Source organism: Ptiloglossa arizonensis, chromosome 9, assembly GCF_051014685.1.
Source record: "Ptiloglossa arizonensis isolate GNS036 chromosome 9, iyPtiAriz1_principal, whole genome shotgun sequence".
NCBI lineage: Eukaryota > Metazoa > Arthropoda > Insecta > Hymenoptera > Colletidae > Ptiloglossa > Ptiloglossa arizonensis.
In genome coordinates, this window is record NC_135056.1 from 1,378,056 (window position 1) to 1,391,575 (window position 13,520).

The following is a 13,520-nucleotide window of genomic DNA, read 5'->3' on the forward strand; positions in this document are numbered from 1 at the left end:
TATGCTGGATTATTTAACTACGACCAATCTGACCGGCATTCCTTCCAAGTTCCAACTTACCAACATTATACGATACATTAAAACAAATACATATATTTTACTGTCTAATATTTAAAATCTATAGATTTCCAAAATATTATTAAAATCAAATACGTCAAATATTAATCAGGTCATGTTTTATAACCTTATTCTAAATTAAAAAAAAACAACATTGCCATGTGACTTCTTTAAATACCTTTTCTTGTACTTTACAATTGAATATGAATGTAATATTTAGTGTAAATAAAAATTGGGAATAAATAAGTAAACAAAATAATTTGAAAATTCACACATTTTATTATATCAACAAAATATTTAATTAATCAAACTTAAGCCGAGGAATGTACAACTGCTTTCTGCGATCAACAATGTCTTCTAAGGAATTCAAATCTGGCAAAACAGATGGAAACTTAATATGAGTATTAGACCACAATGTTTGAGTAGAAACTTTAATGTGTAGTCGTTTCTTGTCATTCTGATTTGGAGTATAATAAGATTCTGTTGATGTTGAAAATGTTGGATAGTAAGGATCATATTCTAGTTCACTTGGTACTAACGGTTTCAAAGACAAAGTCAGAGCATATAAAGGTATATCTGTGGTCATTAAAGTGGTACTAATTTGAGTTGATGGTATTTTTGTACTTTTTTGTATAGATTTCAAAGTCTCTGTATAAGGATAATTTCTATGATTCATAAAAGATAACTTTAAAGAATCTTGAGAATTTTTTGTAATTTTATGATTATTCATATTATTTTGCTGATTCTGAACATTTCCAGAAAATGAGTTTAATGGAAAGTTTAGAAAATTATATAAAGCATCATTTGCCTCTTGATTTAAATAATCCTTTTGATTAGATTCATATTTTTCATGGAATTTAACCTTATCATTAAAAATTTGACTTGAAATGGAAGAATTTTCATCTTTTCTTGATCTGCTTTGTTGGTTTTGATTTGTAAGAGAAACATATTGTGTTCTAATATTTGTAAAATGACTGACAGGAACATCTGTTGTGGAATTGTAATGACTTAGTAGTGGATGAAAATATTTAATTATTTTATTTTCAGTTACTTCTGTTGTATTAAAATTTTTCTGAAGTTCCTGTGAACTAAATGCAAATTTATGTTGCATTGCACTATACGTCTTTGTTCGTTGCATCTCTTGCAAAGATTGAAACAGTAATTGACAATTTGTATTATCCATTGATCCTTTTACACAAGAATTATTGTACTCTTCTTTCACATATTCTGTATTAGGAGAAATAGGTACTTGACACTTAACAAGATGAGCATGATCGCATATCAAAGCATCTTGTCGAAAAGCAGTTTCTTCTGGACACTGATAGGTAAATTTGTTTCCATATTCATCACAGGTGTAATATATTTTACATTTGGTAACAACATCTGCATAAAACCCAGGCTTTCTATCCACACATGAAAAATTTGTCTTGATAGGAATTACAGTGCTCTGTAAAATATACTCATATGTTATAAATTTCATAAAAAACATACATTCAGATGCTCCTTAAATTATTTTTATATTTCTTATTGTTATAAGTGATAAATCCTCAATTAAAATTATTATACTACAATCCAATATTAAACTTTTAAAACATTTACATATAGCAACAATTTTATACTGTAGTACTGTGTTAATGTATTAACAGTAATTTTTATAATTCATAGTATTATTTATTTATTTAAATTTTCAATTATAACAATATTACACACATATAATTTTTCTGAATGACTTATTATTTATATAAGTAAATTGATGGAATTTTGAAAGGTAATTACTAATATCAATCTCATAATTGACAATTGCATAATTAAGTAACTAAATTTTTCAAAATACATTTCCATTTTATAAAATGTATATTAAATTATTTTTGAAGAACTTAGTTTATCTATTAATATTTAACAAATAACTAAATATTAAATTTTTTTATAACATATCGCAATTAAATACCACAAAAACCACTGTGCACTTTACATAGTGCTCTAATTATTAATTTTGTTGAACTGAGTTAACAAACTGTAATTGGAAAACAGTTTTAACAATTGACTATTAAACAGGCCAATACTAGAATAATCAATATTATTTATAGAAAAACATTTACATACAAAATAATATACAGTATAGGACATTAAGGTACTAATATTACAAATATTAACAATTTTGCACGTATTAATTTCTTTGTATTTAGGTTTTGCACAAATTGACCAATAAATGTATTTTAGACTGTATTTATTATCCAGCATCTTTATTATTCATTTTTAATTCATTGCTTATAATAATTCATTTTTATAAAAGCTTGTGGGTTCTGATTTGCATTCATATCAAATTTTAAACATATATAAAAACAAAATTTAAAAATTAACAGTAAGAATACAAATTATTTACTGATTTATTATTTATTGAAAAGTTAAACAGACATGTATAGACAACTTTTAGCATAGAGATAATACTTTTAATTAATCTATACAAAGATTAAAGGAACTTATAGAGTTATACTGATAATTACTTACAGAAATCTCAGATTGGATGCATGCAATGAAAAATATATACAGACAAATAATTTTCAAAATCCAATTTGAACACCTCATCATGAAAATCAAATGAACCAAATCACAAATATTTAACTTTACGCAAAGTAATGAAGTTACTGGTTTACCTTTACAGTGTTTATAAATTACATTCTAGTAGTTCAAGTGAAAGCGAAGGTGCGTTTATTATATTAGAATGAGGATTTGAACTGTCACTTTTGTCCCACTTTCCGGATTCCTTAGATATGTGTGTACACACCGCGGCGAAACTTTTATATACTTTTAGATTTTTAGTGTTTCTCAGAACTAATGATGTATATACAAATTTTGTATAGACATAGATACCTAAAGAATATTCGTTTCACAGTAATATGCGAAAAACGACTACTGTTTACATTATTTTATTGAACTTATGACAGTTTATATTGAGAAATCAAATGTACCGCCGTAATCGTACAATAATTTCTTGTTCGGTACCAATAGGTGGCACCAAGTGTGTTTTGGTTTTCATTTCTTTCAGGTCGTGTAATTTCTAAATAATGAAAGACTTTCTTGGAATGTTTTGTTTCTTTTATTGTTCTAATCAGTATAAATATTTATAGTTATTTATTTATAAGGCTTATGTATTTAATCACGTGAATTAAAGAAATCATTCTACAACAGTTTACATCAAATACGGGTGCAACGAAACTAAAAGATAGGTTATGTTTTTCAATGAATAGAATTTATATTTATTATTTTTTAATGATGTGTATATCTATTTTTATTTTTTATAATCTTCAACATTGTTTTAAGGAGAAATTTATATAATTGATTAATTGATTGATTTTGATGTTTCTTTACTTATTTTATTGATAAGATATATTTTTAAAGTTTCGACGTTAAATAGTTTTTCTTCAATGTTTCCCAATTCTATGATGTATTATTGTTTAGTTATTTAATATACATATTTTGAAAGTTATTTATTGATAATTTTCACATATGTTTTATTATTCATTTTCATAGAAACAAATTTAATATTCGTTTCGTTATAATACCCTATACTAGCTCAAATCATAATACCATCGCCACCTATATGTTGCCTTTGCAATATAATTTCTTTTTTCCTCAAATTGTGAAAATAGTAATTTAGCCCATCGGATCCATCTAAATTAAAATACTTTGCATCAGAAAAAATTACTTTTTTCCATTTTTTACACTAATGAGCACGTTGTTTTGCAAATTATAATACCATCTGTTCGTAGCAGTTGATTAGTCACAGTTGCTTTTTTATTTTACGCCTTTTTAAATTTCCAAAATTGTTTATCATTCTATGCACAGATTTTAATATTCAGTTGTACGTTGGTTTCTGTTGATATTTGCCATGTTATCATTACAGAATTTGATGTATATTTTAAAATAAATCATCTTTTTCATGGAGTTACTACTTTTAAAGTTTCACCTCGATATTTTTTGACATGGTTTATAATATTTTTTCAGTAATTGTAACAACTTTTCCCTAATATTTCAACAATTTTTTCTCTGATTGGTTTGTGTTCTTTAAATTATTAATTAAGTTAATCTCGGCTGCATTTAACATTTTTTCACGTGGCATTTTATATAAACAAATCAAATGTTCAATGAAACCCTAACTGTAAGTAAAAAATATGTAATGTGTACAGTAGGGTGGATCTTATTTTTAAACCTAGAAATTTTTTTTGGGACACTCTCTGGAATTATGCTATTAGACGAAAAAGAAACCTAACAAAATCTGGATACGGTTGGATAATGGAAAGGCGTGGCACATCGAATTTGAACATTTTTTATTTTTGTAACCCGTTTTTCTCCATTAAAGTATATCGGTTTCTCAAATTTTTGTACCTCTTTGAATTTGCCTTCTTACTCTTTATATGCATACTGGAATAAAATTTCGAATTTTTTATTTTTCACAATTCGCGATTCTAAACTTTCCAAAATTTATTGCAGAAAAAAATATACTTCTTTGTAACATGTCTACTTCATCAAACAGTACAAGTTTTACCTATAACATTTTTTTATATGTTTATAAATAAGCAAGATATTCAAGTGATTTCGTTTTTACGTCTTTGACTTCATATTCTCGTAAAATAAATGTTACTTTTCAGTGAAATAATTCAGTCAAATATTATAATCCTCGACTGATGATGAAAATATTAAATTTGAAGATATGGATGTACTTGGTTCGAACAACCCGAAAAAAAGACAAGCTCAGAAGCAGGTCATAACTCTGAATTTGGTTGCAGTGTCCGAATCATTGCAGCAGTTGCGGAAGTTCTTAATTACAACTTAGATGTCCTAGTAATAGATCGAACATCAATTTACTGCCATCGGTCAATTTTATGTGTAGAACTTGCAAACAAATTTCGCATGGCACTTAACAAACAGGAGCTGAATGCAGTTGGAACAGAAAACCCTTACCAACTTAATAAGATCAGAAAAAGTCTAAAGGTTAGCAGTTATAATTACTTGCAGGGACATTGAATTGTTATTGGGCATACCTACAATTCCATCAAACAGTGGAGATGATCAAGCCACTGTAGTCCATTATTCATTACAAGAATATAGATCATCCAACAAGGCGCGAACACTTTGATGTCACACCACATCATCATATACCGAACGATTCAAAGGAGTTTGTGTTCGTCCGGAATGAAAGCTTGAAAGTGAGATTTTGTATTTACCTTGTAGACTTTATTCGATTGATAAATTAAAATTTGTAGCAGGAATTAATAATAGAGACTTTGTTCGTCAAAATATTCCAACTGAATTAACTCAAAAAGTTATTGAATTTTCACTTACAATTTTAGAAACAGAAAAACAGCCGCGAGACAATTATAGGGAGTTTTTGGAATTAGTAATTATTTTTCTGAGTGGGACAAAGAAATGTGTCCTTTCGAGTTCCAGGAGCTTTTCACCACGCCTGGTGGATGTCAAAGCGATCTATGCATTAAAAATATATTTATTTAAAAAAACAATTTCATTTAAGTGTTAAGGAAGAAATTGTAATACAAGATATTTGTATATTTTTGACTAGATGAAAGTATGGATTAGGGCCCTAATAGCAGTGGAAGCTCCACGTCAAGATTTCAATTTATCGAAAGAACTCTACGAATATCGAAATATTAACGAAAGAGTAAGCCATATACTATAAGTAGGTCTGTTTAAATTTGCTAGTCATTTATGGTGTTTGTCATCAGAAGCGGTAGATTTGGCATTTTTTGATAAGACGATAGGAAAAAGTACTAAATTGCAAATGATAGAAGCAATGAATAGTAAATCTGAAGACTATTTTTGTGAAAAGATAAAAATTGATTCTGAAGATGTGAAGAACCATATCGGTACAAGAATTGAGCATTTCATTTCACAAAACACAAATACATTTTTTGAAAGATTCTGTTTGACTTAGAAATAGATCCTAATTTATGGGGACATGAGAGCGACTTTAATTACGGATTAAATATTGCTCGTGGTGATAAGCTCATGGAAGATTACAATAAAGTATTGGGAAAAAATGAGGAGGAAAAACAATTTATCCTACAAATTCTTTCCGAGGATAGAAAAAGTTTTTATCTGTTACAAAGTACACTTTGTCAACAGATATGTAAATATAATAATAATCTTTATTTTGGTCTGACAACCATGAAATGTGGACTTGATTTATAATATCCCCTTATCACGCTTATTCCTTGCACTTACTCAATTATTTTTTTCTCTACGCTAAAATACCTATCTCATAGAAATAAACTTATCTATTCAACTGTAAACTATTAAATTATTAACTTCTAAACTATACTTTACATTGTAAACTTAACAATTATTTAATAAATATTTACTTTAAATTTGCTTCTCTGGTTTTTCATATTGCCTATTATTCCTATATGGATGTATAAACTATAGTTTATTAAAAGGATGTTTTAAGATAACATGAATATTTTCATTGTTCATTTCATTGTACATTCCTCTCTTAGTTTTAAGACTACTCATTTTATACGGTATATTCCCTTGCATTGATTCTACATTTTATAATTGGAATAGAAACATCTAAATATGTTCGTTATTTATAAACATGTAAATGAATGTTTTTGGTATAACTTGTACTATTTAGCGAAGTAAACATAATGTGAAAAAGTATATTCTTTTCCCGCAATAAATTTTCGAAATTTTAGAATCGCGGCTTATAAAAAGAATAGACTTATCGACAATCGATCAAATTAGGTGTAAAGATCAATCCGTATATTCTCGAAATAATAAAAAAAAAGAAAATAATTGGTTTCATCTTGAAAGTACAAACAATAGTTCTATCATATTTTTATGGAGTCTGTCTCGTATAGGAATATCGAACAATGAGGTCGCCGACACCCTAGCTAAAGAGACTGCAAACCTCGGTAATATCGACGTAGCCGAAATTCCACTCACCAAAATGTACGAAACTCTAGAAAAGACAACTATACGAAACTGAATAAACGTGGTCACTGAACAAGAGATCATTAAACAGAAAAATTATTTCTAACTCTAGTTCAATAGAAATTTCAATAAACCTTGATTCTCGTCGAAAAATCTATCCAAAGAATTCATAATCAAAATAAATCGCATTCGAGCGGATCATTACAACTTGTTGCTTCTCTAGCTCGTATAAATATTATAAGAAGTGCCTATGACACTCAAGGGGACAATGTTCAGTTTCGCTTGCTGCAACTTGCAACGACCCTCTCTTGTCTAAAATTTAGCGTCTCTACATGTTTTTACTGTCATTAAAATAAGATAGCTGTAAGATGTTATTATTGTAATTTGCACATACTTTTAAGCGAGAGTAATTCACGGTTTACTTCAATATTTCAATATGTCAAAAATAACACAAATTAGAATTGAAAGTAAAAGTGTCATTCTCAGGGAAGTTCTACAAGAAAATTGAAAATATTATACAAGGGAGTCCAGAGCACAATAGACGTTTTATAATAATGGCAGTTTGAAAGAAAAATTATTCCTCGATTCCAATCAGGAATATTTAGGATTATGTGGAGAGCTGAAGATGGAAGAATACAAATTGTTTGTAAATAAAACAGACGACCAATGGCCCTAAAAATTCATGCATAAACTTAATAATAATTAATCGACTTCCGAATCTTGATTATGGTGGAAAGGCACCTAATTGTAAGATCTGGTGCTTTAAACTGCTGCATAGCTGTCTAAAACCATTGCTTTTATTTGGAAAAATGTCAAAAGTTGGTTAGATTCGTATACAAATATTACCGTATACATTAGAAAGAATGTCAAATAATCGAACATTTAAAAAAGATAACAATCCAAAACATTGTTTCCATTTCATGAACATCATCGGACATCACATAAAAGTAAATCACCGATTTTAATGAAACTGACATATAATACTGTAGAGGCTTGCAGTTGTTGTTTATGGCGCACCTATTTTTTTCTATTCTTTACGTAGAGGAAATCTTCTGTAGGCTTCCCCGACCCCTTGGGGAGTACTTGGGGGAAGTGTGGGATTCCCCGCACCCTGAACAACCGGATACGGGACCTATCCACTAAACCACGGTAACCATCCTCGTACGGGGAGGAGGAGGAGGAGGAAGCCAGCGGAAACCGAATTGCATCAATGTGTGAGGCCACGACTTTCCACTTTTCCTCGCTACCGAACATGGCTTTTACCTCGACAGTCTGCTGACCGAACATCGGTTCCTGAGGTGCCCGAAGATGCGGGCCACCAGCACTCTTTCAAACAACTTACCCGCATCGTTGAGCAATCAGATGGGTCGGTAGGTGGACGGAGAGTCCGTGGACCGGCCTTTCTTCCGAAGGAGGACTATTCGCGCCACTTTCCAGGTGAAGGGAAATTGCCTGGCTTCCAGGTAGCGGTCAAACAGTTACCGGAGGACGGCAACCAAGGACGCCCTAAGCCAAGACCACCCGGTCGGGCGCACGTCAAAACCCGTAGCGGTGTTCTTCGTCCGAGCTTTCCGATGGCAGTGGGCAACTCCTCAATAGTAACTCTCAGTTCGGCGGACCAGGTGGTCAGGCTCGTCGAGACACGTGGTACGCCTTCACCCATTATGGGAAAGAGCGAGTTAACCACGTCCCTCAGGAGCTGGGAATCGGGACTTTCAGCGATTGGGGGTGCCCATGGAAGGAATTTGTTCAACACTATCTTGTATGGGCGTCCCCATGGATCCTGTTCGACGATCTTGAGGAGGTCCTTCCAGCAATGGGCCTTGACCCGTTTGATGGCGACCTGCAGAGCCCGGCGAACCGCGCGGTAGAACTCATGCAGGTCTACCACTCTCGGGTGCCTGCCGTCATCACCAAGCCGGCCGAAATGGCGGTGCGCATGTATATACTAGCGTCGGGCCCAGACACGCGTGGTTTTCAAATCCTCGATTTCGCCCGACTGCCAGTACACAACCCGACGACGAGATCCTGGATCGACCCGAGGCATCGCCGCGTTGCAAATGCTCCTCGGTCTGACAATGTCTTCACTCCCACCAATACTTCCCACCCGAACACCATATACACGACGCCACGGGATCCAAACGTCAAGTCCAGTATGGACCCTCCCCCGCGTCGCTCGCATATTATTTTCGATCCCCAGTTAATAAAGCGGAGGTTGAAATCCGTCACCCAGTCGTCCAGGAATCCGGCCCTTCAATTCGTTCTGGGGGAGTTCCAAATCACGGACTTGGAGTTAAGGTCCCTCAGGACAAGCACCGGCCGTGGCGCGAACCGTTCAAGGCTTGACCGCACACCGGCTAAGTACTGCCGGAAGGCAACGAGGCCACAGTTGAGCGACACACAGCACCTAACCACTTTTGAATATTTCTCCATGAAAAAAAAGTGCCGCAGTTCGCCCCGTTCGTTGCAAATGTCCTGTACTCGGAATTTCGAGAACGGTTGCTTAAAAGACCTTTGTTTAACGCTACTGAAAAACAATCCTTGTTAGGATTGACCACGCAAGAAATCAGAAACATTCCATCGAGTGTTCTAGAAATCGTTTAAAGCCACTAGTCCTTGACAGTCTTTGTTCTCGACGTTTAGTATTGAACACATACACGCTCAGCATTACACACACGCGCGCGGACATATGTAATCGCATAGCCCTAACCACGTAACTGGCATTTCGCGTGTTCCCGGAAGCGTGGCCCAATCATAGATCTTTTTCTTTTGCGGGAAGATGCGAATTCTTTCTGCGACGACAAGCAGTCTTGTTAGCTTCGGTCGCTTTATTGCTCGCGCAGTTCCTAGGGCACTGAATAAGTCCTTTCGCAACCGTGAATAGTAATTTTCGCCACCCGGCGGATAGTATTCTCGCGTTCTCTCACACTCTCTTTTGATCTTGCATTCAGTTTGTGCGTTGTTCCGCGCTGTTCTACGCGCTAGCTACTCTTAGTATTCCGAATTTTATCAATTTTTTTGTACGCAGTTCAACGTTCAATAAACGTTTGTGTATTAAATATCAATTGTATGCATCTATTCTGTTTTTCTACTTTTGCTCTCCGCCACTCGTCACGAACCAGGTCGATGCGGATCGCAACATAAATTTAAACTGCTCAAATGAGCGATCTCAAAACATCATCCCAAGTCTACTAAAATTTATGCAAGCATTACTGTATTTAGTACTACTGTCTCAATAACTTACGTAATGTTATTTTATATTTTAACATTTTGTTGTAATAATTAATGTAATGATGGTCTAAACTAAATCAAACGTATTAATATTAAAGATAATTTTCCAAACATTTATTGTATCTAGTAGTTTTTCGATACACTGGTGATATTGTAATATACAGTAGAATAATATTTTGATTTCAAACTCTATTTAGATTTAATTAATACGTGAAATTATCTTCTAATTCAACAAGTCGATATTCTATCGTTACAATGTTAATTAATATTATATATGACATCTGATGCGCACAAGGTTAACTATTTCTCTAAACAGTTTATGATTCCATCCGCGTATCTGCAGTAAAGAATTTTTATATGTCAATATTTTTGTGAATATTTTTTATTCTACATTTCTAGTGTCGACTGTAGGCTTTCCGAAAAATTTTTTATTTATAAATTTGTCTTGTAATAAGTACACTGCCGAAGATTTAAAAAATAACTGAAAATGTCTGGGAAAAGTGAATCTGTGAAAAGCAAGCAGCCACTGCCAACGGTATTCACCTTTATAAATGCTGGACTTTCTGGGTACTTAATTTAATCTCAAATATTTTGATGTTTTACTTTTTACTCTCGCCAATTTTAAAGCCTTTGTTGAACTGTGTGTATGTTTGAGTAAAAAATCGCGATGAAAATACGAAATTTGTTTATTTCGAGGAATAGAGAGTGTTTAGTTTAATGAAAAATCAAAAATAATTGACAGGTATTAATTGTACGGAAAGAGTTCACATAAAGTGTTCATGCGAGGCTCTTTATGTAGATCACTATGTATATCTAAGCATCTTATATAAATTGTCGTATCTTACTATCTGAACTGATATAGAGCGGTAGTAGCGATATATAGTAAATTCAATTTTTTCTAAATATTTTCTATAATATCCTTATAATGGCCTATAATAAATATAAATAGAGTTTACCCAAACAAAATTTTGATTAAACGCATACATAGTTATAAGAATCTATACAGAATACCGTAGCAATTATGGTACAACCAGAAAGGGAATGATTTCACACGAAGAAATAAGTAAAGAATGTAAGATAACATTTTTTCGTACGAGACTTTGTTTACGAGAAAATCGATTTTGAATATTGTAGGAATTATCTAATACTGGTTATTATGAAATAAAGGTGAATAAAGTTCTAGGATATACGTGTATTGAATGAGGTAGTAGTAGGAACAAAACATTAGCAAAGCACACAAATAATAACTACGCTGACTATGCTTTCAACGCCGACTATGCTATTCTTATTTTACGCGATACGATATACTTCGACAATTTTCCAACAATGACTGCCCTTAAACACTCTTCTCCCGCACCTTATATTCGCACACGCATTCATTCCCTTTCATTCCAATCCTTACTCTCTCTCACTCTATGCATCTGGTCACGTTCGCCCAAAATTTCTCAGTCTGGCGTCATCTCAATCGCTCTTCTTTCATGCCTCGAAAACACTTCACTCCCTCGTCTATTCCAAACACTTCAAATTCTCTTCGAACCACATGCAATTCCTTTCATTTACACGCATTACCACAATACTATTTTGATGCATAAACTTTTTACCCGCGAGAAAAAGGCATTCTTGTGTTTACATTCTCACTCCAGTTAAAGTTCCACTAACCTTCCTCTAGCATTATAAGCATCGCTCGCTATTAGCCGAAATCGATGACGAAGATCGACGATAGTCATTTTGAGATTGAATGAGATAAAATAATTCATAGCAACATTAGCATAGCCTTTAAATGAAAGCGTTGAAGTAGAATAAGTTCTTTACTATTTATCTATTAACGCTGAATCGGCGAGATTTTCTTATTCAAAAAATAAGTTTAATTTAATGTCTTTAGTAATCATTAATATCTTGAAAGTTATTTGTAGCTAAGAATTAATTTGTACTTATTAAAAGTAATACAATTTGTCCCATAAGAACGTGTTGGCGATATCTTCGAAACTTGACACCCACTGAAGTGGAGGCTATGTTAATCTAAACAGATACGGTCCTCTCGAACGTGTTGGTAAAGTTTCTTTCACATTCGTTTCTATCGTTGTCGAGAATAGATCTTTCTGAGATGAGTGTTGCGTACGTAAAATGATTTCCCAAAAGTGTAAAAGTGTAGTTACCCAAAAGCGGTAAAAATGAGTTTTGCAAATGCTGCAAAATACTTGTCAAATACTTGTACTACTGCACAAGTCATCACAGTTTATGAAGAAATGGGTAGATAGATACAGGTAAACTCAGACCTTTTGTTAAAAATCCAACATTTTTGTTGCGGGAGAGAAAACCATTTTTGGCAAGGAAAGGTCTGAGCATTAATATAATGACTTTGAAACGTCATTTGGAAAAGCATGGTGTCGAATGGCGAAGTACAATATTCAAATCATTACTTTCAAAAAGATATGTTGGAAATCGTTTGCCGTGGCTTCATCAGAATATCCATCGTCAGTGGAGCAATATAATGTTCAGCGATGAGTCTTCTTTCTGTGCTCGGTATCCTATTAGACATGTTTAGTCTGTCCATGGAAAAGCAGTTATATAAAGAAGTGTAGAACACCCGTTAGAAGTGCATGTTTGGAATTGGTTTAATACACATGGTTTCAGGACTTTGTGCATCTTCACAGACAATCTAAATTCGCAGAAACTGTTAAAACTGTATGAAAAAAGACTTCTTACGTCAGTGAAACGTTGATTCACCCAAACCGAAAACATATGGATTTTGTAAAATAACGATCCAAAACACAGAAGTCACATCTGTAGGGAATGGAAAGCGACAAACGGCATCGCTGTATTGGATTGCCCATCCAAGTCCGCTGATGTAAATTCAATCGAAAATGTGTGATCTTTAATGAAACATAAACTTAAGTAGTACTAACAAACATATATTAAAATTAAGAACCCTTATCGATCGAATTCGTCATATATGGAGAAAACGTGCCAAGGAGATGTCAAGCTATTATTGTTAATGAAGGAGTTTAGGTTCACTATTAAAGTAAGACAGTATTAGTGTTTTTATATGCATATTCGATTTATATAAAGTTTTTTACGAAAAGAATCATATTCACCAAAATATCAATAACACGCTTTTGTGAGACAGACTGTATGAATTCATTTAAACTCATTTCTACCTAAATAAATTCTGCATAATTAGAATTTATTCAAAAATAAGTTTTGTTAAAATTAAAAATATAACTTTTGTTTTCTTACATTACAATTTCTCTGAGGCGCTTCAAATAACAGCAGCCTCTTATTCC

At 32.8% G+C, this 13,520-nt stretch overlaps 2 protein-coding genes across 2 annotated transcripts; one reads left to right on the top strand and one right to left on the bottom strand.

The window, feature by feature from the left end:
• Window positions 1–322: 322 nt before the first annotated feature.
• Window positions 323–2,792, bottom strand: LOC143151257 (uncharacterized). Its single transcript, XM_076320230.1, has 2 exons — window positions 2,566–2,792; window positions 323–1,504 (listed from the first exon to the last, which is right to left on the bottom strand). Exons 1-2 carry the CDS (start codon window positions 2,644–2,646, stop codon window positions 359–361), a joined length of 1,227 nt encoding a protein of 408 aa, XP_076176345.1. The 5' UTR covers window positions 2,647–2,792; the 3' UTR covers window positions 323–358.
• Window positions 2,793–4,764: 1,972 nt separating this feature from the next.
• On the top strand, window positions 4,765–6,444 carry LOC143151430 (uncharacterized; the record flags this gene model as incomplete). The annotated part of the gene is made up of 1 exon (XM_076320526.1): window positions 4,765–6,444. A coding segment is annotated over one exon (318 nt), but the record flags the coding sequence as incomplete, so codon positions are not given.
• Window positions 6,445–13,520: the final 7,076 nt, after the last annotated feature.